We start from the raw sequence: 26233 nt of genomic DNA on the forward strand, positions 1-26233 counted from the left end.
AGCAATTAGGGTTAAGTGCCTTGCTTAAGGGCACATCGACAGATTTTTTACCTAGTCGGCTTGGGGATTAGAACCAGCGACCTTTCGGTTACTGGCACAACGCTCTTACCCACTAAGCTACCTGCCACCCCGAATGATTTATTTCAGCTTTTATTTCTTTCATCACATTCCCATTGGGTCAGAAGTTTACATACACTCAATTAGTATTTGGTAGTATTGCCTTTAAATTGTTTAACTTGGGTCAAACGTTTTGGGTAGCCTTCCACAAGCTTCCCACAATAAATTAGGTGAATTTTGGCCCATTCCTCCTGACAGAGCTGGTGTAACTGAGTCAGGTTTGTAGGCTTCCTTGCTCGCACATGCTTTTTCAGTTCTGCCCACAAATTTTCTATAGGATTGAGGTCAGGGCTTTGTGATGGCCACTCCAATACCTTGACTTTGTTGTCCTTAAGCCATTTTGCCACAACTTTGGAAGTATGCTTGGGGTCATTGTCCATTTGGAAGACCCATTTAAAACGATTTAACTTCCTGACAGATGTCTTGAGATGTTGTTTCAATATATCCACATAACTTTCCTTCCTCATGATGCCATCTATTTTGTGAAGTGCACCAGTCCCTCCTGCAGCAAAGCACCCCCACAGCATGATGCTGCCACCCCCGTGCTTCACGGTTGGGATGGTGTTCTTCGGCTTGCAAGCAACCCCCTTTTTCCTCCAAACATAACGGTGGTCATTATGGCCAAACAGTTCTATTTTTGTTTCATCAGACCAGAGGACATTTCCCCAAAAAGTACAATCTTTGTCCCCATGTGCAGTTGCAAACCGTAGTCTGGCTTTTTTATGGTGGTTTTGGAGCAGTGGCTTCTTCTTTGCTGAGCGGCCTTTCAGGTTATGTCGATATAGGACTTGTTTTACTGTGGATATAGATACTTTTGTACCCGTTTCCTCCAGCATCTTCACAAGGTCCTTTGCTGTTGTTCTGGGATTGATTTGCACTTTTCGCACCAAAGTACATTCATCTCTAGGAGACAGAACGCGTCTCCTTCCTGAGCGGTATGACGGCTGCGTGGTCCCATGGTGTTTATACTTGCATACTATTGTTAGTACAGATGAACGTGGTACCTTCAGGCGTTTGGAAATGGCTCCCAAGGATGAACCAGACTTGTGGAGGTCTACACATTTTTTTCTGAGGTCTTGGCTGATTTCTTTTGATTTTCCCATAATGTCAAGCAAAGAGGCACTGAGTTTGAAGGTAGGCCTTGAAATACATCCACAGGTACACCTCCAATTGACACAAATGATGTCAATTAGCCTATCAGAACCTTCTAAAGCCATGACATCATTTTCTGGAATTTAGTGTATGTAAACTTCTGACCCACTGGAATTGTGATTCAGTGAATTATAAGTGAAATAATCTGTCTGTAAACAATTGTTGGAAAAATTACTTGTGTCATGCACAAAGTAGATGTCCTAACCAACTTGCCAAAACTATAGTTTGTTAACAAGAAATTTGTGGAGTGGTTGAAAAACGAGTTTTAATGACTCCAACCTAAGTGTATGTAAACTTCCGACTTCAACTGTACCTTGAAACATATTATCGTTATAATTTCTTACATTGTTGTGTCTCAACGAGCCACTAGGCTATAAATAGGAGCTCTGTGCAATGGTCAAGTCACTCTGAGGATGACGACAGCTTGACGTGTAAACATCAGTCACCTGTCTGCATCCTGTACAAAATTAAATTATTATTAAAGTGAAATTATTAAAGTGACCAATAAGAAATACATCTCTGACTTTTTTTGTTGAATGTTCCAACTCCTTTTTACCTCAAACAAATTAGTCCTTCCGGAAGTTTTTCTTGGTAAGCCCTTCTTGTGATTTTTGTCATTGAAAGCTCTTACAATATTACATTTCTCTAAAACAGGTTGTAGGCTACATGTGCACCACCAAGTCAGAACAGTAGGCGAAATTAAGAGGTGAAAATAGACCAAATTATTAGGGTGAGACACATGGGCTACTAACAGCTTACTACACAACATACACTTCATATTACTTTCTTAGCTACAGTATACATATCTCCCTGGCATATTACGTCATTTATGCAGCAGTATCCAAAGTGTATAGGGATATATACAATTTCTGCCTTAAAAAAACCAAATTATCCATCTACCAATAGCTGCCCTTCTTTGCGAAGCATTGAAAACAATCTCCTTGGTCTTTGTGGTTGAATCTGTGTTTGAAATTCACTGCTCGATTGATGGACCTTACAGATAATTGTATGTGTGGGGTACAGAGATGAAGACACGCACGCACGCACGCACGCACGCACGCACGCACGCACGCACGCACGCACGCACGCACGCACACACACACACACACACACACACACACACACACACACACACACACACACACACACACACACGCACACGCACACAAGGGTGTCACAGCAGATCTTGCTAATAGCTCTGTACATCCCGGACGGCCATCAACCTGTGTTCCTCCTCTACCACCTACGGTTCTTTGTTCACACATTCTGGGCTCTGAGCCCAAGCTGCCATTAAATATATTTTCTCAAACCCACTGAGTTGCCATTCCTTGGATCTCCTCTTTATTTATTTTTAGTATCAGCATCTTTTGGATACCATTCTATTTAAAGCATACCCTTCTGTTTAAAGGATAACCTTCTGTTTAAAGGATAACCTTCTGTTTAAAGGATAACCTTCTGTTTAAAGGATAACCTTCTGTTTAAAGGATAACCTTCTGTTTAAAGGAGTTTGTGTCTTTTTGTCCTTAGTGCATACTGTGCACCAAAAAACATAACTATGTAAATTATAATATTAGTAGTATTCATATTATGTTAATATAATTACTAAATTTGATTTATTTACACTTGATCGATATGAGGAAACAATAAGGTTCCCTATTTTATTTATTTTAATTAATTTTATTTTCATTCTGTTTTCTGAATAACAGAGAAAAAATACATTCAGGAGCAAGAAGTAAAAAAGTATCCAAAGAAATGTTGAATAAAAAATAGAAAATAACACAAGCCCTGATGATGATCTACAATGATCAGAGAGGACACTCAGAGAGGACACTCAGAGAGGACACTCAGAGAGGACACTCAGAGAGGACACTCAGAGAGGACACTTAGAGAGGACACTCAGAGAGGACACTCAGAGAGGACACTCAGAGAGGACACTCAGAGAGGACACTCAGAGAGGACACTCAGAGAGGACACTCAGAGAGGACACTCAGAGTCTGAAACATATTTTGTAGAGCTGTGAATGGCATTAGTTCCTAGGTGTGTCAATGCAGGAGCTCTGGGCCCGTATCCACAAAGCCTCTCAGAGCAGGAGTCTGATCTAGGATCTGTCCATACAGTCTTATTCATTATGAACTAAAAAGCTAAAACTGATCCTAGACCAGCACTGCTACTCTGAGACGCTATGTGGATACAGGCCCCCAGCCTACATTTTAGTCATTTAGCAGACGCTCTTATCCAGAGCAACTTACAGTTAGTGTAGTGCATACATTATTTTTTATACTGGCCCCCCGTGGGAATCAAACCCACAACCCTGGCGTTGCAAACGCCATGCTCTACCAACTAAGCTACATCCCTGCCGGCCATTCTCTCCCCTACCCTGGACGACGCTGGGCCGATTGTGCGCCGCCCCATTGGTCTCCTGGTCGCAGCCGGCTACAACAGAGCCTGGATTCAAACCAGGATCTCTAGTGGCACAGCTAGCACTGCGATGCAGTGCCTTAGACCACTGCGCCACTCGGGAGGGCAAAGAACTTGATGGAGGTATTAGTGCTTCGTCAAGGAACCTCATCCATGGGAAAATAGCTATTTAAACTCCAACTGCTTGTGTTTTAACCAGTAAATACAAACTAATCAACCATTAGTACATTCACTTGTGCATATAAACCTATTCAAAGTTTAGATCATTGTGAGATATATGAAGAAACATACAGTATAATGAAAGATGTATAACTTTTACCATTCTGTATTACAAAAGGACCTACCTGCAGGCTTGCCCTGACACATGGCTGTTGACTCCTATGGCGTCTCAAGGTAACCTACAGTCATACCCCTAATATGCCCTGACACATGGCTGTTGACTCCTATGGCGTCTCAAGGTAACCTACAGTCATACCCCTAATATGCCCTGACACATGGCTTTTGACTCCTATGGCGTCTCAAGGTAACCTACAGTCATACCCCTAATATGCCCTGACACATGTTTGTTTGCCTCCTACACCAACTCAGAGCAGCAGAGGGCAACAAGAGCAGGTGCTTCAGCGGCAGCCAGCCAACAGCTCAGTGTAGGCCAGGCCCCACTGGCCCCCATGGCCCGGCCCCCATGGCCAGGTCCTCATGGCCAGGTCTCCATGGCCAGGTCCCCATGGCCAGGTCCTCATGGCCAGGTCCTCATGGCCAGGTCTTCGTGGGCCGGTCCTCATGGCCAGGTCTTCGTGGCCCGGTCCTCATGGCCTGGTCCCCATGGCCAGGTCCTCATGGCCAGGTCCCCATGGCCAGGTCCTCATGGCCCCCATGGCCAGGTCTTCATGGCCCGGCCCCCATGGCCAGGTCTTCATGGCCCGGCCCCCATGGCCAGGTCTTCATGGCCCGGTCCTCATGGCCCGGCCCCCATGGCCAGGTCTTCATGGCCCGGCCCCCATGGCCAGGTCTTCATGGCCCGGCCCCCATGGCCTGGCCCCCATGGCCAGGTCCTCATGGCCAGGTCCCCATGGCCAGGTCCTCATGGCCAGGTCCTCATGGCCAGGTTTTCATGCTTGCTTTATTCCACTATGTGGAATTTCCCCTTTGAGAATGATGATCTCAGCGTTGAGAGCTGAGCAGGTGCAAGCGTCTAAGACTGATCCAGATTCTAGACTTCTATTATTTAAAAAAAAACTAAAACTAAATGAAAAAAGGAGGTATAAAATACTTGCAAGTAAAAACACTCGCAAAAATTACCTACCTCCTAATTTCACATGCTGTATCTCACGCCCCCTTGGACTGAAACTGAAAGTTTCAGTTCAGTCAAAACGTGATTTTCCTGTGTTTTATATATATTTCCACACTATGAGGTTGGAATAATACTGTGAAATTGTGAAAATTATGATAATTCCCTTTTAGTGTAAGAGTTGTTTGAAGAGACCGCCTGAAATTTCAGCCTGTTTTGGTGGGAAGGAATTTTGTTCCGGTTTTCAAGGGAAATGGAAAGATAGCCTGTGACGCAACGTTTTTGGATGCTTTTGGACATTAATAAGGCGTTACTCATCCTCCACATTTGCTGTATTGGTTGAACAGTGCAGAAGAGAATCTCCCCCGACAGTTTTTTCTTCTTCTTCTTCTTGTCAAGACCAGTATGTAGGTGATCTAGTTTCAGACCAGTATGTAGGTGATCTAGTTTCAGACCAGTATGTAGGGGATCTAGTTTCAGACCAGTATGTAGGGGATCTAGTTTCAGACCAGTATGTAGGGGATCTAGTTTCAGACCAGTATGTAGGGGATCTAGTTTCAGACCAGTATGTAGGGGATCTAGTTTCAGACCAGTATGTAGGGGATCTAGTTTCAGACCAGTATGTAGGGGATCTAGTTTCAGACCAGTATGTAGGGAATCTAGTTTCAGACCAGTATGTAGGGGATCTAGTTTCAGACCAGTATGTAGGTGATCTAGTTTCAGACCAGTATGTAGGGGATCTAGTTTCAGACCAGTATGTAGGGGATCTAGTTTCAGACCAGTATGTAGGGGATCTAGTTTCAGACCAGTATGTAGGGGATCTAGTTTCAGACCAGTATGTAGGTGATCTAGTTTCAGACCAGTATGTAGGGGATCTAGTTTCAGACCAGTATGTAGGGGATCTAGTTTCAGACCAGTATGTAGGGGATCTAGTTTCAGACCAGTATGTAGGGGATCTAGTTTCAGACCAGTATGTAGGGGATCTAGTTTCAGACCAGTATGTAGGGGATCTAGTTTCAGGCGTTTCTTTTATGCCTGCTACTTTAGGTTAGTGACAGGAGGACAGGAATCAGCTGGTCCAATCAGAACAGCTGTGGCTGGGCGGGTACAACAACGTTCCCACAATTGTGGACAATGCTGTGAGGGCATGGCTGACTGGACACTGGACTTTGGTGTGGCAGAGCAGACAGTGCATTCGAAAAGTAACCCCATCCCGTTTAACACATTTTGTTACGTTACAGCCTTATTCTTAAATTGATTCAAAAAACATTTTACTCATCAATCTACACACAATACCCCATAATAACAAAGTGAAAACAGAAATACCTTATTTACATAAGTATTCAGACACTATGCTATGAGACTCGAAATTGAGCTCAGGTGCATCCTGTTTCCATTGATCATCCTTGAGATGTTTCTACAACTTGATTGGAGTCCACCTGTGGTACATTCAATTGATTGGACATGATTTGGAAAGTCACACAGCTGTCTATATAAGGTCCCACAGTTGACAGTGCATGTCAGAGCAAAAACCAAGCCATGAGGTCGAAGAAATTGTCCGTAGAGCTCCGAGACAGGATTGTGTTGAGGCACAGATCTGGGGAAGGGTGCAAAAAAATTCTGCAGCATTGAAGGTCCCCAAGAACACAGTGGCCTCCATCATTCTTAAATGGAAGACATCTGGAACCACCAAGACCCTTCCTAGAGCTGGCCGCCCGACCAAACTCAGCAATCGGGGGAGAAGGGCCTTGGTCAGGGAGTTGACCAAGAATCTGATGGTCACTCTGACAGAGCTCCAGAGTTCCTCTGTGGAGATGGGAGAACCTTCCAGAAGGATAACCATCTCTGCAGCACTCCAATAATCAGGCCTTTATGGTAGAGTGGCCAGATGGAAGCCACTCCTCAGTAAAAGGCACATGATAGCCCGCTTGGAGTTTGCCAAAAGGCACCTAAAGGACTCTCAGACCATGAGAAACAAGATTCTTTGGTCTGATGAAACCAAGATTTAACTATTTGGCCTGAATGCCAAGCGTCACGTCTGGAGGAAACCTGGCACCATCCCTACGGTGAAGCATGGTGGCAGCAGCATCATGCTGTGGGGATGTTTTTCAGCGGCAGGGACTGGGAGACTAGTCAGGATCGAGGGAAAGATGAACGGAGCAAAGTACAGAGAGATCCTTGATGATAACCTGCTCAGGACCTCAGACTGGGGCGAAGGTTCACCTTCCAACAGGACAATGACCCTAAGCACACAGCCAAGACAATGCAGGAGTGGCTTCGGAACAAGTCTCTGAATGTCCTTGAGTGGCCCAGCCAGAGGCCGGACTTGAACCCATTTCAACATCTCTGGAGAGACCTGAAAATAGCTGTGCAGCAACACTCCCCATCCAACCTGACAGAGATTGAGAGGATCTGCAGAGAAGAATGGGAGAAACTCCCCAAATACAGGTGTGCCAAGCTTGTAGCGTCATACCCAAGAAGACTAAAGGCTATAATCGCTGCCAAATGTGCTTCAACAAAGTACTGAGTAAAGGGTCTGAACACTTATGTAAATGTCATATTTCCGTTTTTTTTTTAAATATAAATTTGCCAACATTTCTAAAAACCTGTTTTTGCTTTGTCATCATGGGGTTAGATTGAAGAAGGAAAAAAAACGATTTAATCAATTTTAGAATAAGGCTGTTACGTAACAAAATGTGGAAAAAGTCAAAGGGTCTGAATACTTTCCCAATGCACTGTAGGTAGGTAGCACGGTTTAATCTAAGTTGGTAGCCTTTAGCCAGAAGTCCCATTGCTTCACAGTATTCATTAAGGAACTCTGCAAGTCTCTAGTGTTGTTGTCTATTACAATATGACAAAGAAGTTTATTATTCTGGTGTTCAACGGTCATTTAGATTTAAAGAAAAAGACAAGCTTTGACTTTGCCGGTAGTATTTTTATTTACATTTTATTGTACCCTTTTTTTACCAGGTAAATTGACTGAGAACACATTCTAATTTACAGCAACGACCTGGGAAATCTTCACAGGGGAGAGGAGGGGGGATGAATGAGCCAATTGGAAGCTTGGGATGATTAGGTAGCAATGTTTTCTAAATGTCAAGTTTTCCCTTCTTTTTTTTCTCAGATAACCGGAGACCTGTTCCAGTTACCGAAGAGGGAAAAAGATGCCTTTTGAACACTGTCAGTTTAACAGATAAAAAAAACTCTCTTACTTTCTTTTCAGTCTTTTCCCTATTCAACTGAGTCCAAGTATCTTGACAACCTAGCCTGGTATTTTGGCAGTAGTCCCTTGAGTGTTGACGTCAGCTGAGAGAGAGAGGGAGCAGGGCCGGAGAGATTAAAAGAGTAGGGGAGGGGAGGAGTGAGGGGCTATTCAAGGCACTTGTCCTCTGTCTCTCTCTGTCACACAGCAGAAGAGGGGGATGCACACACACCACACACACACACACACACACACACACACTCTCACACACAAGCTACAGTAACTGACACACAGCCTCATGTTCTCAGGCTGCTCCGCAGACTGACAGCAGCAAACGGAGGGGGAGAGAAGAGAGAGAGAGAAGGAGAGAAGGAAACAAGGGAAATATACCAGGAGATTCAAACAGCAGTTACCCTTTCTCTCTTTGCTGCTCGCCATTCAATTAAAACACATGAAGAATTCTACAACTCTTCATTCATCTGTAACTGAACTGGGACTGGTCTGCTCTGCTCTGCTGAAGGACCTGCTCTGCTGAAGGACCTGCTCTGCTCTTCTGAGGGACCTGCTCTGCTCTGCTGAGGGACCTGCTCATTCTCCAGGACTATGGCACCACATGTGAGATATGGAGTCTCTCTGTCACATCGTCTTCCTCTCCTTCCTCTTCTTCTCTCCCTGGCGGTCGCAGGGTTTAACCTGGACACTAGCATGACTCTGACCAAGGAGGGGGAGAAAGGGAGCTTTTTTGGATTTTCTCTAGCACTTCACCAGCAACTAACCCCAGAACCACACAGTTGGTAAGTGGCTATAGCTACATAGTAGCATGTATAGCATTGGTTTTTATCTGTATGTTTGTGTGGGTAAGCAAAGCCAAATGGTCTCTGAAAGTCAGCTAGGTGTGTGTGTTTTAATGTACGTATTGGTACGTTTGGTACATTTTCTAAAGCCTTTATACACATACAAGTATCTATACATCTATTTCCACCTCATGTCACTTGCCTCTGAAACACTAATATAGGACCATACTGATTGAGTGAAACTGAAGCGGTTAGTCTAGTCAGCATTTCTACATTGAACTGATTGCATCATGTGGTCCTTGGATTCAGTCATTCATTGATGTAATGTAATCCATGATGATTTAGAAGCACTGCACTGGGAGCAGTAGTTTCATTCTGGTTGTGTGCGTACTGTGTTTGTGTTTGTGTGTGTATAATAATAATAATTTATAATAATAATAAAAATAATAATAATGAAGTGTTTGTGTGTATATAATAATAATAATGATTTATAATAATAATAATAGTAATAATAAAGTGTAGGTGTGTGTACAGAGAGGGTACCCTGTAACTCATTTAATGTGGGATGGGGTGCCAGGCAGTGAGACTGACTGTAGAGAGAGAGAGAGAGAGAGAGAGAGAGAGAGAGAGAGAGAGAGAGAGAGAGAGAGAGAGAGAGAGAGAGAGAGAGAGAGAGAGAGAGAGAGAGAGAGAGAGAGAGAGAGAGAGAGAGAGAGACTGTAGCACTGAATCAGCAGGCAGATCTGGAGGAAAGAGAGAGTGAAAGGTTGAGACACTGTAGCACTGAATCAGCAGGTAGATCTGGAGGAAAGAGAGAGCGAGAGAGAGCGAGAGAGAGAGAGTGAGAGAGATATGCGTCAACAGCAACCTTGGGAAAATCCTCTGCATTATCATTAACAGCAGACTAGTTCATTTCCTCAGTGAAAACAATGTACTGAGCAAATGTAAAATTGGCTTTTTACCAAATTACAGTACGACAGACCACGTATTCACCCTGCACACCCTAAAGTCTTCTCATGCTTTGTTGATTTCAAAATAGCTTTTGACTCAATTTGGCATGAGGGTCTGCTATACAAATTGATGGAAAGTGGTGTTAGGGGAAAAACATACGACATTATAAAATCAAAGTACACAAACAACAAGTGTGTGGTTAAAATTGGCAAACAACACACACATTTCTTTCCACAGGGCCGTGGTGTGAGACAGGGATGCAGTTTAAGCCTCACCCAATTCAACATATGTATCAACGAATTGGCGAGGGCACTAGAACAGTCTGCAGCACCCGGCCTCACCTTACTAGAATCTGAAGTCAAATGTCTACTGTTTGCTGATGATCTGGTGCTTCTGTCCCCAACCGAGGAGGGCCTACAGCAGCACCTAGATCTTCTGAACAAATTCTGTCAGACCTGGGCCCTGACAGTAAATCTCAGTAAGACAAAAATAATGGTGTTCCTAAAAAGGTCCAGTTGCCAGGACCACAAATACAAATTCCATCTAGACACCGTTGTCCTAGAGCACACAAAAAACTATACATACCTCGGCCTAAACATCAGCGCCACAGGTAACTTCCACAAAGCTGTGAACGATCTGAGAGACAAGGCAAGAAGGGCCTTCTATGTCATCAAAAGGAACAAATAATTCGACATACCAATTAGGATCTGGCTAAAAATACTTGAATCAGTTATAGAACCCATTGCCCTTTATGGTTGTGAGGTCTGGGGTCCGCTCACCAACCAAGAATTCACAAAATGGGACAAACACCAAATTGAGACTCTGCATGCAGAATTCTGCAAAAATATCCTCAGTGTACAACGAAAAACACCAAATAATGAATGCAGAGCAGATTTAGGCCAACACCCGCTAATTATCAAAATCCAGAAAAGAGCCGTTAAAATCTATAACCACTTAAAAGGAAGCGATTCCCAAACCTTCCATAACAAAGCCATCACCTACAGAGAGATGAACTTGGAGAAGAGTCCCCTAAGTCAGCTGGTCCTGGGGCTCTGTTCACAAACACAAACAGACCCCACAGAGCCCCAGGACAACAACAACAACAACACAATTAGACCCAACCAAATCATGAGAAAACAAAAATACATTTACTTGACACATTGGAAAGAATTAACAAAAAAACAGAGCAAACTAGAATGCTATTTGGCCCTAAACAGAGAGTACACAGTGGCAGAATACCTGACCAGTGTGACTGACCCAAACTTAAGGAAAGCTTTGATTATGTACAGACTCAGTGAGCATAGCCTTGCTATTGAGAAAGGCCGCCGTAGGCAGACCTGGCTCTCGATGAGAAGACAGGCTATGTGCACACTGCCCACAAAATGAGGTGGAAACTGAGCTGCACTTCCTAACCTCCTGCCAAATGTATGATCATATTAGAGACACCTATCTGATTACACAGACCCACAAAGAATCAGAAAAATCAAATTGTGATAAACTCCCTTATCTATTAGGTGAAATACCACAGTGTGCTATTACAGCAGCAAGATCTGTGACCTGTTGCCACCAGAAAAGGGCAACCAGTGAAGAACAAACACCATTGTAAATACAACCCATATTTATGTTTATTTATTTTCCCATTTGTACTTTAACTATTTGCACATTGTTACAACACTGTATATATACATAATATGACATTTGAAATGTCTTTATTCTTTTGAAACTTCTGAGTGTAATGTTTACTGTTAATATTTATTGTTTATTTCACTTTTGTTTACTATCTACTTCCCTTGCTTTGGCAATGTTAACACACGTTTCCCATGCCAATAAAGCCCTTAAATTGAAATTGAATTGAATTGAGAGAGAGAGAGAGAGAGAGAGAGAGAGAGAGACAGAGAGAGAGAGAGAAGAGGAAAAAGTGAAGAACAAACACCAAATACAACCTATATTTATGTTTATTTATTTTCCCTTTTGAACTTTAACCTCTACGGGATAAGTATCCCGTATACGGGACGGTTGAGCTAATGTGAGCTAATGTGATTAGCATGACTGTTGTAAGTAACAGCAAACTTTCCAGGACAAAGACATGTCTTATATGGGCAGAAAGCTTAAATCCTTGTTAATCTAACTGCGCTGTCCAATTTACAGTAGCTATTACAGTGCAAAAAATATTGTTTGAGGAGAGTGCACAACAACAAAAAACTTATCACGGCAACTGGTTTGATACATTCACCTCTGAAGGTAAATAATGTACTTACATTTAGTAATATTGCTCTGATTTGTCATCCTAAGGGTCCCAGAGATAAAATGTAGCATAGTGTTGTTTGATAAAATCTATTTTTATATTCAAATGTAGGAACTGGGTTCTACAGTTTGAACCCCTGCTGTCTCTGGCTACACACCCACCCCGCCCGGCCATCTAGATGTGTGAAAGTTAGTGTATAAGCTAATGACCCATCATGTATGACATTCCTGGGAGTGTGTAAACATACATTTTGTATTACCATATCATTTATGTATGTTCTTGTCATGCCCTGGCCTTGAGAAGCCGGTTGTTTTTAGTTGGTTTGGTCAGGGCGTGAGAATCTATGCTGGAAATTCTATGTTTGTGATCTAGGTATTGTATTTCTATGTTTGGCCGGGTGTGATTCCCAATCAGAGACAGCTGTCGCTCGTTGTCTTTGATTGGGGATCATACTTAAGTAGCCTGTTTGCCTACCTTAGTTGTGGGATCTTGTTCCGTGTGTAGGCTTGTATTCGCCTGAGGACTTCACGTTCCGTTGTTTTTGTATGTTTATTCTATAAAAATAAACATGTTCGCATACCACGCTGCACCTTGGTCTGACCCGTCTCTCAACGATCGTGACAGAAGATCCCACCAAAAATGGACCAAGCAGCGTGCCCAGGAGCAGCAGACACCCAGGCAGGAGAGGAACACAGAAGGCGCCGGCCGAGGAGGAAGCTCGAGAGACAGCCCCACATTTTTTTTGGGGGGGGACTAAAAGGGTGGTCGGGGATCGATAGAGAAGAATCCCGACCACTGCACTTGTGGAGGCTCAAGGAGGAGAAAAGGACTGGTACAGTCGTAGACCTCCAGTGCCGGTTCCCAGTCCGGAACGCCTCGTTCCTGCTCCTCGCACCAAGCCAGTGGTGCATGTCTCCAGTCCGGTACGCCCCATACCTGCTCCACGCACCAAACCAGTGGTGCGTGTTCCCAGTCCAGTACGGCCCGTCCATGCTCCTCGCACCAAACCAGTGGTGCGTGTCGCCAGCCCGGTGCGCCCCGTACCTGATCCTCGCACCAGACCAGTGGTGCGTGTCCCCAGTCCGGCCCAGCCCATTCCTGCTCCTTGCACCAGACCAGTGGTGCGTGTCCCCAGCCCGGCCCGTTCCTGCTCCTCGCACCAGACCAGTGGTGCGTGTTCCCAGTCCGGCCCGGCCCGTGCCTGCTCCTCGCACCAAGCCAGTGGTGCGTGTTCCCAGTCCTGCACAGCCCGTGCCCGTTCCACCGGTGCCTGGTCCAGCACCGGTCAGCAGCTCCTCTACTCCGGTGTCAGAGCAGTCCGCTCCACTGGTGCCTAGTCCAGCTCCGGTCAGCGGCTCCACTCCGGAGCCAGAGCAGTCCGCTCCACCGGTGTCCAATCCAGCCCGGTCAGTGGATCCATTCCGGAGCCAGATGAGTCCGCTCCACCGGTTTCCAGTCCAGCTCCGGTCAGCAGCTCCACTCCGGAGCCAGAGTAGTCCGCTCCACCGGTGCCCAATCCATCCCCGGTCAGCGGATCCATTTCGGAGCCAGAGCAGTCCGCTCCACCGGTTTAAGTCCAGCTCCGGTCAGCGGTTCCACTCCGGAGCCAGAGCAGTCAGCTCCACCGGGGTCCAGTTCAGCTCCGGTCAGCGGCTCCAGTCCAGACCCAGACGTCAGCCCCTCTCCAGGTTCGGGGTCTCCCACACCAGGGTCCAGACAGGGACCAGGGGCGCAACGGGGAGGCTGAGAGGAAGAGGTCGTCACGTTACGTTGTTTTTGTATGTTTATTCTATAAAATAAACATGTTCGCATACCACGCTGCACCTTGGTCTGACCCGTCTCTCAACGATCGTGACAGTTCTCTATAGTTATGTACTTGAAAATGTATCAATTGACCAATTCGGCACATTTGGGCAGACTTGATACAAAATAGTCCAGTTTTGCAATGTTTCACTTGATAAATCTGAAACTTTGCACACAAAATCTAAATTGCGCCTAAACTGCAATATTACATTGTGGCCTTTCTCTTGCATTTCAAAGATGTTTGTATTATATTTTACCAGATCTAATGTGTTATATTCTCCTACATTAATTTCACATTTCCACAAACTTAAAAGTGTTTCTTTTCAAATGGTATCTAGAATATGCATATCCTTGCTTCAGGTCCTGAGCTACAGGCAGTTAGATTTGGGTATGTCATTTTAGGCGAAAATTGAAAAAAAAGGGTCCGACCCTTAAGAGGTTAACTATTTGCACATCGTTACAACACCGTACATAGTCATAATATAACATTTGAAATGTCTCTATTTATTTGGAACTTGTGTGAGTGTAATGTTAACTGTTCATTTCAAATTGGTTTATTATCTATTTCACTTGCTTTGGCAATGTAAACATATGTTTCCCATGCCAATAAACCCCATTGAATTGACTGTCTGTACAGATGAAACAGCAGGTACATCTGGAGGAGAGAGAGAGAGAGGTGAACAGGTTTTACTCTGATTTTACTGATGCAGTTCAGGATTGGACAGACACGCTGCAGTACTTTATGGGTGGTGTGTGTGTGTGTGTGTGTGTGAGTGTGTTTATGTTGGAGTGTGTGTTTGTGTGCAACAGCTGCTGCTTGTTGTTATTGATGTCCCTGGAACATAAGACAGGATCACATCCTCTAAGCCAGGCATGAATAAGTTATGATGTCAGCTCTGTCTTTTAAATGTTTATAGGTGTCGTCTCTGCAAAGAGGAAGTAGTCGTGTTTATCTCTTCAGCAGCAGTGATATTTAATGAAGCAATTTCTAGATTGAGAAATGCTTATTTACTTGGAATTGGTGTTGACTATTGTAGAAAAGGCTTTCATTTTTTTTTAGACTTTTTAGTTAACTGACCATTTAATTGCAGGCACCTCCAAGCCATAAAGATGTATAGAGATCGCAAAGTATCAGTCCTTAATGGCGCTTCCCATGTTATATAGCCTGTTGGCCACTACAGACCTCTATACATACCTGCAAGCAATTTCATTAGTTAAAAACCTGAGTTCCTTTTCGTTTCAGTGCCAAACGATCCGGGCAGTAGTACAAACTCTCATTTATCCGTTTATTTCTATCATCTGTGTGTCCAATACCCAAACCACACAAGTCAATGGAAATTAAGAACGACTCTGTTTGATTGGAAGATATAAACGGGAAACACAGACTCTCTAAAACCGAACCTCAAGTCTCTATCCCTGTCCTTGTCCTCTAACGGTATCACCTCCTACCTCTCCCAGCGCAATCAAAATAAGCAACCTGCCATAACAAGTATAGTCACTCGTGTTATATCTCCAGCAGGCTATTCTGCAGTTAGGCAAGAGCTGTTCAAGACATTTTACCCAGTGGTTTCTCTTCTATCAGTAGAGCTGATTCTAAACCAGGGGTGTTAAACGCATTTGCCCTGGGGGCCGCATTCAGTCTTCAATGTGGTCCGGAAAATGTCTTATATTTCCTCGCTGTCAAAATCTACTACAAATAGTCCCCTATCAATCGTTTTGGGGAATTTGTAATGCTCCCTGATTGTCTAGCTTTCATTTCAGTGATTATTAGCAAACTGGACACAGCCAAGAAACTGTATTAATGTAGGGCCATTATAATTTTAACACAGTTTAGATTTGGTTTCGCATTAGCACACACATTAAAAGTCCCAATGCAACATTACACCTCACTACTCTATTTTTCGAGTTATCAGAATTCAGAAAATGCTAGCTTAGCTAGCCAACCTCCACGGTCGATATAGCTATGTAGTAAGCCAGAGAACAATTAGTCTAGCACAAGCAGGAACCCACAGAACACAAAAAAAGCCAACAGATATAAAGTAGAGTGGAAACTTACCGATTGACGGCTGAGTTTGCTACCAAAGAAGAGCCAAGGAGAGGCCTTCAGGGGAAGAGGCCGTTACACCGGCCGAGGGGAGTCAATTTTTTTGTATTTAACCTTTATTTAACTAGGCAAGTCAGTTAAGAACAAATTCTTATTTACAATGACGGCCTACACCGGCCAAACCCGGACGACGCTGGGCCAATTGTGCGCCGCCCTATGGGACTCCCAATCACGGCCGGTTGTGATACAGCCTGGAATCGAACCAGGGGGTCTGTAGTGACGCCTCAAGCACTGAGATGCAGTGCCTTAGACCAATGCGCCACTCGATATAGTAAGGTAAATCCACATTGAATTTACCCGGTTCAACTCCATCACTGCTGACACTAGCGACGTATCGGCAGGTCGGTAGGAAACAGAGGTTGCAGCCTTCACATTCACACTCGGCACAGCATCTGGTTTCAGTCGGAGTCTCATTCCGAATCCTGCCTTCCGTTGGTTATACTAAGCCATCGAAGTCCCCCGGGGGTGAAACGAGCACTGCGTACAGTAGATATGCCTGCGGGTTCCCTTACTCCAATCCGCTCGCTTCAACCGGACAACCCGGTACCACTTCAAACCAAGCTCATCCTTGTGGGCTTTACTGCACTAGCTACGGACGACGGAAAACTCGCTCGCTCGACTACCACTACCAATCATGCAGGAGAAGAGGAGATGCAGTTTTTCATATTAATCTATATGGTTTCTTCTTCGTGGGTGTACATAATAGCACACCAATGCCAACACTTGGTCTTGAATGTAATTACATGCTAGCATGGCTAGTAGCTAATGTTAGCCAGCTGGAGATCGCTAGGTAGCACTGGTTCTCCATATGACGTTGACAATAGTGCGTTGTGAAGCACTCCTGGTGCCAGTAGCTAAGATTATGAAGAACTCCTGGTGCCAGTAGCTAAGATTATGAAGCACTCCTGGTGCTAGTTGCTGTGGCATCAAAATCAGCGACATGCTCACCCCATTCTTGTTTTGACTCACTGATAAGTATCACTTTGAGGTATTTGATTAAGTACCTGAATCATACTTTTTGTAAACCTTATTTGAAGTAGGTTTATGTCACCATAAAAAGGCATAAGATCGTTTACAGTACTTTGATTACAACCAGAACCGGTATAAGTGTCCGTTGTATTGAACCGTTGTATTTCATCAGAAGAGGTGCCAAAGATGATTAGCCTCAAGCTTGATGCTTAGTAATTAGATGCTACTGACTCATTTCATCCTTGTGTTAATAAGGTTTGGGTTTCTGTGGCCAGTGGGTATACTGTATTGTCTTCTCACTGAGGCTTCAGTTGATTCTGTCCTGAGCCACCTGAGTCTCCTGACACTCACCAGTCCTAAACTGTATACAATATAGTTGCTTTCTCACCGTTCATTGCCAACACTGTCTAATGATTTCATACAGCTCATGAAGCTTCTATTATAGTTCCAGTGACCTCATAACCTTTACATTCGCATTGTGTAATGTCGTTGGCATGCCTACTAGAATGTCAAATATGAATAACGGCCTATACTCAATCACATCTCTTAAGGCACACACACAAATACACACACACACACACTCAACGCCCCCCTCTTTAGCATAGCAGAAAAGGTCAATACTAGCCTGGTCCCTGGCCTCCCCTCCCCTCCATCTCATGTAGCACGGAGCTATATTGACTGACAAGAGGAAAGCTAATCCTAGCTGTTGCATGGAAAGGAAGGTAGTGAAGGAAGTGAAAGTAAGCCTCAGCCTCAGCCTCACTCAGAGCCAACAGGCTGGAGGATTGAAGTGGACCTCCAATATTTGTATAGGAGCAGCTTCCTACTGATTGGTAATGTCCCATAGACTACGGAGAGGCTTTAGCTAAGATAAACTGAAGGAGCACCTTGTTATGCTAGTCAAGTGGAGGAGATGGTGTGTGGGGGTGCGTGTTTGTGTGTGTGGGGGTGTGCGTGTTTGTGTGTGTGTGCGTGCGTGCGTGTGTGTGTGTTTGTGTTTGTGTGTGCGTGTTTGTGTGTGTGTGTGTGTGTGTGTGTGTGTGCGTGCGTGCATGTGTGCGTGTGTGTGTGTGTGTGTGTGCGTGTTTGTTTGTGTGTGTGTGTGTGTGTGTATGTGTGTGTGCGTGTTTGTGTGTGTGTGCGTGTGTGTGCGTGTGTGTGTGTGTGTGTGTGCGTGCGTGCGGATGGTCTAGTCTTGGGGGGTTGGGGCTGCTGCTGGTGTTATGAGTGCGTTCTATTTATACTGGGGATGAGAGGGGATCCTGTAATAGCAGCTCTTTGCTTGATGAAGAAAGACCTCTCCACTGTCCAATTTGCCTGAGTAGTATGTCGGCCATTTTGCTTTTTTCTATGCGTAAAAATGGCATCGACCATTGTCAGAGGTAGATACTGTCTGTGTATGTAGTTTTACCTGAGATGCTTTAGAGTAAATATTGATTATATTTATTTAGGCTATGCAGCATGTAGAAGCTTGGCCTTTAGCTTGGCCTTTAGCGTGGTCTTTAGCGTGGTCTTTAGCGTGGTCTTTAGCGTGGTCTTTAGCGTGGTCTTTAGCGTGACGTCATCCAGTGTACTATAGTGGTCACATGGTCTTATGTGAGGTGCTTCGCCTCTGCTGCCTGCGTGATTGGGGTGAGGAGAATCCCCGCCCTCTGTCCTCTGTGATACGGGTCACAAATCATCCACACATTCTTATTGCTGTACGATCTGTATCAGTCCCCGGAAGATGTCTACTGTCCCTCATACCCTGGTAATATGAAAAATGTATGCACTCACTAACTGTAAGTCGCTCTGGATAAGAGCATCTGCTAAATGACTAAAATGTAAATGAAAATGTAATATCTTCTTGTAATATGCAACTAGAAGACAAGGTATTATACTGTATTATACTGTATTATACTGTATTATACTATATTATACTGTATTATACTGTATTATACTATATTATACTGTATTATACTGTATTATACTGTATTATACTATATTATACTGTATTATACTGTATTATACTATATTATACTGTATTATACAGTATTATACTGTATTATACTGCAGGTTTTGAGTAATAGGAATATTTTGTTTGCCTACTCTTCATGTTAATTTGTAAACAGTTAAGAATGGTTTCCCTGAAATTAAATGCAAATTAAAGCCTAGTGCTGTTCCAATTAAAGCAATTTCAATAGAGATTCTCCATTGAGCGTGCTTTTTAGTCCAGAACTATAGGCTTAATTTGTTTCTGGGAAAACAGCCCTGTATCTCTCACTACCTTGGCTGCTTCTGTGTGTGTCCGTAGTCATTTTTTAAAAAGTGTCCTCCCTGGTGTTAATCTGCCCCTGGTCGTTTTTAAAGTGTCTTACACTCTTAGAAAAAAGGGTTCCAAAAGGGGTCTTTGCAGAATGATAGGGTTCTACCAAGAACCATTTTGATCTGAAGAACTGTTTTTGGAAGACAAGGGTTATTTGTAAGGTAAACAGTTCTACCTAGAACCTTTAACATCCTAAGAACCGTTTTGGAAGAAAGGTTTCTTTGATGATTCTTTGGAAGGCAAGAAGGGTTCTACATAGAACCATATATCATATTTCCCAGCATGCTCTATTGCAGGGTGATTTTCATTGTACATTGATTGGTTGATACATTTTATGATACCCAAAGATAAATAACAAACATTTTTTTAAACTAAACCAATCTGTTAGTAGTTGGACTTATTTCACCCATTACTGAGATGGTTGTTCCAGTTTAGGTCATTGAGGAAGTCTCAGTATTCAATCTTCCCTACCCTGGCAGTCATTCTGAAAGCAGGTTACGGGTGATTAAATATATCCCACTTGTTGAATATCCTTACTCTAACTGGATTCCAACACATCACTTTGCAAGCCAGCATAATGTGACTTGTATCCCTGATATGGCCTGTAAACCAGGGGTTTAGGGTATAACTAGGCCCTCAACGTAAGGCCTTATGATATACAGTATATAATGTATTGTCATAAAAAATTATAAGGCTGGTGGAACCTTTCATAGAGGGTTATAGGAAGAACATTTAGATAATAAAATGGTTCTTGGTAGAACCCTTTATGGAGGGTTCTAGGTATAAACATATATGGGGGTTCTATGAAGAACCCTACATGGAGGGTTCTAGGCAGAACCCTCTGCAAAGGGTTCTACCTAGCACCAAAAAGGGTTCCACTATGGGGACAAACCGAAGAACCCTATATGGTTCTACTTAGCACCTTTTTTTCTACGAGTGTGGTTGACTGTCCCTGGTCGTTTAAAAAATGTCCTACCTGGTGGTTGACTGTCCCTGGTCGTTTTTTAAAATGTCCTCCCTAGTGGTTGACTGTCCCTGGTCGTTTTTAAAGTGTCCTACCTAGTGGTTGGGAGGTTGACTGTTGATGTCAGTGGACCTAAAACACCCTTGGTTTCCACCACAGGGGCAGAGTGGATCAGGTTGCACTGAGCTTCATGTTGAGAGCACAGTTCCATTCGTAGTGGGAATGCTGCCTATTTTAGACAGGTGTCATGACTGTCCTGTCTGAGGATCCAAGGCCTCAGATCAGCTTGGCAATGGCCGACAATAACCAGACCCCTTTTCACACCCTTTCACCCACAGAAGAGGTGAGGGGGGACTGGGCCGGTTTTGACACCTTAACACTCAGTGGTAAATTAGGCAGAAGGGGAATCTCTCTCTTGCTCTCCAGTATTGATTGGAATGTCCCTTTGTCTCCAGAATACTTTTGCCGCCAAAACTCTAACGTCCAAAAAGTGAATACTGGAACAATATTTCTTAGATAAGAATGTGGGGAATGGTCAGTGGGGACCTAAAGAATAATCATGATGTCATTAAGAATTGTATCAAGAAAATACTGTAACTTGGAGAGATATATGTGTCAGGTTTTCATCCTTTACGTTGTGTAGGAAACATGAACAATTTATTTGTTAAGATAGAAATGTGATTTTAATTTTCTAACGAGATCATAGTTTTGATGATACTTTGGACCAGTCAGTAGCCATGCCCCGAGTGAGCTCAGAGATCGTGTCAGCATGATGGAACGCCCCTTTTACCAAGAGTGCGTAAATGCTTGAAAGACAAATTAACATTATACCAGAAAGACGTGAGACGGTGGTCTACACGTTTGAAAATGGTTGGAACGTTGAACCTCAACATGAGGGGAAGAAGATCAGGCTGCAGCTGTGCGTGTAAAGTGGTTAAAACTCTGACTAACCACACAAGGTGGAAAGGAGAAGAAAGCTCCTCTCTCAGACAATCACTGGTACATCTGAGTATCTGTTCTTAGGAAACATTCCAATACAAGCAAGGACAACTAAGAAGAAGGACATTGTGACCTCTTGTGGACAATCAGAGCCTTACGACAGAGCTGAGTGAAGACCCAGCCAAACCCCCTTTCAAGCTTGGGTCAACAGAGATAGACGACGAACAAAGACATCCACGTGTAAATACATTCATGATTTCTTCCTCCAAACGGGCGGTGGTTCGTGAGCAAAGTATTATGATTACCTTGAGAGTAGTTTCCAAATGTATCAACGATAAGTGCCTCTCTCTCTCTCTCTCTCTCTCTCTCTCTCTCTCTCTCTCTCTCTCTCGCTCTTTCTACCCCTCCCACTTTTGGTAACAAAGCAGTCATGTTGTTGTTAGTCCGCTAGGGACTTTTTCTCGTGTATTAAGTGTGTATGTTATTCTGTGTTATTATTTAGTTAGCTGGTAAATAATTAAGCCAATTTTTGTAGTACTGAATCATAAGTAAAGCTGGGGTTTGTGCAGATCCAAGAAATCTACGACCGTTCAGAATGAGACTGATAAGAGGTAATGATTAATACGTTGACTGTTTTATACATAGTGATAGGTAAAGACCTTTAAGAGTTTAATTCAGGAGATGGTAACTCTATAAACAACTTATTCTGTGGTGCCCCAAATCCTAATGAGTTAATTGTTACATGATTCATTTCATCGAGTAACAATTAAACATAGTTAGTTGATTCGACAAATAACAGTCATCAGATTAATGAAAGTCACGTCACGACACAGGATTCCAGTGTGTCTGGACCCTAGGGGTAGACTGCGAACATAAAACTGTATATCACCGTGCCCCCACTTGGATTTATGAATATTATGAATTTTATTCAAAAGCAGTGTGCTCCATGCTGAACAAATCCTACAGGGGAATGAAGACATGATTCACTTTATGCACTGTCCACTGCTAATTATCCTAATTATGCTAATTTCTATGCACAAAAAGACACAAAAACAGACAATGTTTCACTTTACACATTTAGACCTGTTTAACATTTAACATGTTTTCTGCTTTCTCAAACCAGTTTCTTTTTTTGAGAAACAGAGAGTCCTACAGTAGGCCACAGCTGTCTCTCTCTCCGTCTCTACAAAACGTTTATGAATGTTAGAAAAGGGCACAGTACAAAACTCCTTCACACATTCCAAACACATTGAACCATTTCTGAGAGCTAATTTGCATCAAAATGGTCAAATAAACCCCCTGCTTTAGAAGAGCAGCGTAAGAGTTGAAAATGAACCTGCCCCCTTTCCTCCCTAATTCAATTATTTTTTTCTTCAAGCTCTCTCCTCTTCTACTTGTTAGACTTTCACATAGTAATTATTGTTCTTGAATCTGGCCAGGGCCATTCAAGTACATGGCTCGTAAATGTCGGAGCTTTCCTATTGTAAGGTTTGGTGTTTATCTATTTGTGATGGATCAGAGAGGGAGGGGACTGGGGTATGTGTACTAGTGTTGTAAACTTGCAGACATGCACATTCATGCACGTTGCATGAACAAACACCCAGACACACATACACACACACACACACACACAAACATTCAACATTCAGCCAAGGGGACAGACAGGCAGGCAGGGGGACAGTCAGGCAGGCAGGGGGACAGAGAGGCAGGGGGACAGACAGGCAGGCAGGGGGACAGACAGGCAGGCAGGGGGACAGACAGGCAGGCAGGGGGACAGTCAGGCAGGCAGGGGGACAGTCAGGCAGGCAGGGGGACAGAGAGGCAGGGGGACAGACAGGCAGGCAGGGGGACAGAGAGGCAGGGGGACAGACAGGCAGGCAGGGGGACAGAGAGGCAGGGGGACAGACAGGCAGGCAGGGGGACAGAGAGGCAGGGGGACAGTCAGGCAGGCAGGGGGACAGACAGGCAGGCAGGGGGACAGACAGGCAGGCAGGGGGACAGACAGGCAGGCAGGGGGACAGACAGGCAGCCAAGGGGACAGACAGGCAGCCAAGGGGACAGACAGGTAGGCAGGGATAATCTGCAGAGTCAGGAAGAAACACCACTAGCTGCAATCTGATGGATGGCCAAATGAACCAGCTGCTCTGTTTTTCTGTCTTTGAGTGAGTGTGTGTGTGTGTGTGAGAGAGAGAGAGTTTTGCTTATTCGGCAGTGAGCAACACACACACATGCACACACTGAGTTCTTACCAGTTAGCAAACACTTCATATACTCTCTCTCTCCTCTCTCTCTCTCTCTCTCTCTCTCTCTCTCTCTCTCTCTCTCTCTCTCTCTCTCCTCTCTCTCTCTCTCCCTCTCTCTCTCTCTCTCTCTCTCTCTCTCTCTCTCTCTCTCTCTCCTCTCTCTCTCTCTCTCTCTCTCTCTCTCTCTCTCTCTCTCTCTCTCTATCTCTCTCTCACATTACACTTGATTTAGGACAATTGACTTATGCATGATTCATGTTAAGACAGTAAGAGTTGTTTTCTCTCTGTTATTTGAGTGATGAACAGCTCAGCTGGTGCTAAATTAGTTCTAGTTGACTCAAGCACCCAAATGTGACATGAAGAGCCTATAGGAACCAACCCTCCTCCCTCCCTCCCTCCCTCCCTCCCTCCCTCCCTCCCTCCCTCCCTCCCTCTCCTCTCCTCTCCTCTCCTCTCCTCTCCTCTCCTCTCCTCTCCTCTCCTCTCCTCTCTTCTCTTCTCTTCTCCTCTCCTCCTCCTCTCCTCTCCTCTCTCTCTCTTCTCTTCTCCTCTCCTCTCCTCTCCTCTCCTCTCCTCTCCTCTCCTCTCCTCTCCTCTCCTCTCCTCTCCTCTCCTCTCCTCTCCTCTCCTCTCCTCTCCTCTCCTCTCCTCTCCTCTACTCTACTCTCTCCCTAAATTCCCCTCTCCTCCACCCTTCCCCTGAAGCTGCAGACATTAATAAATCATGACAAGGCCCCCTACTCTGATGTCCCAGGCTAAACCACATGCATGTAAACAAAACCATAGAGAATCTCTGCATGTAAATACACACAAACACAGCGCATCCCATATTTAGATTAGGGTTTCTTCCCTTGGATCTCAGGTGGAATGTATACAGTAGTTGATCAATGGTGAAGGTAGGCTCAGAGACATATATTTAAATAATTATATTGCTTTCGGTAGACCTACACACCGTAGCTGGTGGCACTCCCAATCAGTACAGCCAGGTTTCACCTGAGGTAGGGGGGCAGATGTCAATGTAAACAGATGGCTTAAGCATGAAACTGAGAATCTCACTGCCGATAGACTGCCGATAGGTACTTATCATTGTGGGAGGCCGTTCCTTCTCTTGCTAGAACTAAAGCGGTACCTACTGCGTGCTGACCCGGTAGTGACGATCCTGCCGTTTCTACTTGTAGAATCACAATGCTTGTCAGTGGCCAACAACTTGACTTTTAGCCAATCAGAGAGCACGAACCCCCACGTGATGGAGCCAACAGGAGTTACAACGGAAATATATTTTTTTGGCATTTTCTCCGTACATAAATGTCATGAGCCAGTCACACTTCATATACAATGTTGGCTATGGGATGGTAGCTAGCTAAGTGCGCATACGCAATGCACACAACACTAAATACTTCCTCCAAGCTAACTAACCACTCTAGCTAGTATTGACATTATAATTGATGACATTAAAATTAAATCACAATTAGTTTCCATGAAACAGCTGCCTGTGTTAGCTGCCGAGTTAGTGCAATGTCCCTACCTAGCTAGCTAGCTATGTTGTGCTAGCTAGTGGATATGCTAACATTAACTAGCTAGCTAAACATTTTGCTATGGGATTATGGAGAGTGAATTAAATTGTTTCTTCGTCGTCTTGCTAGGTAGTTATCTAGCTGTGGCCATATGGCTAGTATCAACAAGTTTTTACCGTGTGAACACAAAATAGATTGACTGCCGACACTCTGTTCAGAGGTGCTAAGTACTGTTGGCAGGCAAACGTTTGACAGTCCTTCCCGGTGTGTCTGAGCTATTATTGCTGTGGCCTGGAGGCCGGACAGCATCTGAAGGATATGAAGGCCTCCCAGGACTATTCTGCTTACTGAAGCAGAACAGAACAGGCAGACCAGATGGGACCAGGCAGTGTGGTTGGAATGCTAGAGCACCAGTCAGTCGCTTGGCTACATTTTAACTCAGCATTTAAGTGGGAGAAATATACTGTGTGGAATGGATGCAGATTAAGCAATTAGGCATTCCTTTAGGCTAGCCGTGTGCATGTATGACTGCCTCGTACTGCCTTCTGGTTGGTTGCATTTCAGTTGTCTTATTCATGTTATTTTATGCTTAGTTGTCAGTCTTCCACTATTTTCTATTATATCTAATACATCCATGCATCTGTATGCTTGGTATCATTTAAAAATAATGTTTCTTGCACCCCTCCCTGTATCAAATTAATATCTAACACAGGTACACCTCATGGTTTCTGGAGGTAAGATAGACATAGGGCTCCTATTTGTGGAGAGAGGGTTGTAATGGTGGTTGTTGGATCTTTAGACTTGGGACCTGAGGGCCAATCATTCCCCCATCTTTGCTGGAAATGGCCATTCAAATATTGATTGGCTGGGTGTGGTTAGGTTGGATAAGTTACCATTTGTTGAACTCATTTACAAGAGTTCAACAACAAATGATGGAGAAAATATAGTTCTGCAGCCGTTTCCACATCAGCTATATTCTATTTTACAGTATTCTAGTCTATTCTACTATAAGGATCATCAAAATTGTTGGAATATGTTTGCTTTTCCAAACTTTTGTTAATTTTAACCTTCAGCTATTGTTTCTGACTACATAATGTATTATATTAAGTGAGAATATAGACGGTTCGTGAATTTGCATAGTCCAGGGCTGCAGACAGTGCAATGATGGGATACTAAAGGCAATGCGTCATCAGTGAAACTCTAGATACGTTCAGTCTAGGTTAAT

General features: G+C 44.0%; 1 protein-coding gene across 1 annotated transcript in view; it reads left to right on the forward strand.

Annotated features, from left to right (window-relative positions):
- Positions 1-8780: 8780 nt before the first annotated feature.
- Positions 8781-26233, forward strand: part of LOC311138949 (integrin alpha-7-like) — a gene marked incomplete at its 5' end in the record, with an annotated part of 71064 nt that continues 53611 nt past the window's right edge. Inside the window, one exon of the mRNA XM_084173766.1 lies at positions 8781-8971. Within this exon, the coding sequence (XP_084029892.1) occupies positions 8781-8971 (191 nt within the window). The remainder of the gene's footprint in view (positions 8972-26233) is intronic.

Source organism: Coregonus lavaretus (assembly GCF_964263955.1).
Source record: "Coregonus lavaretus genome assembly, chromosome: 12".
Taxonomy (NCBI): domain Eukaryota; kingdom Metazoa; phylum Chordata; class Actinopteri; order Salmoniformes; family Salmonidae; genus Coregonus; species Coregonus lavaretus.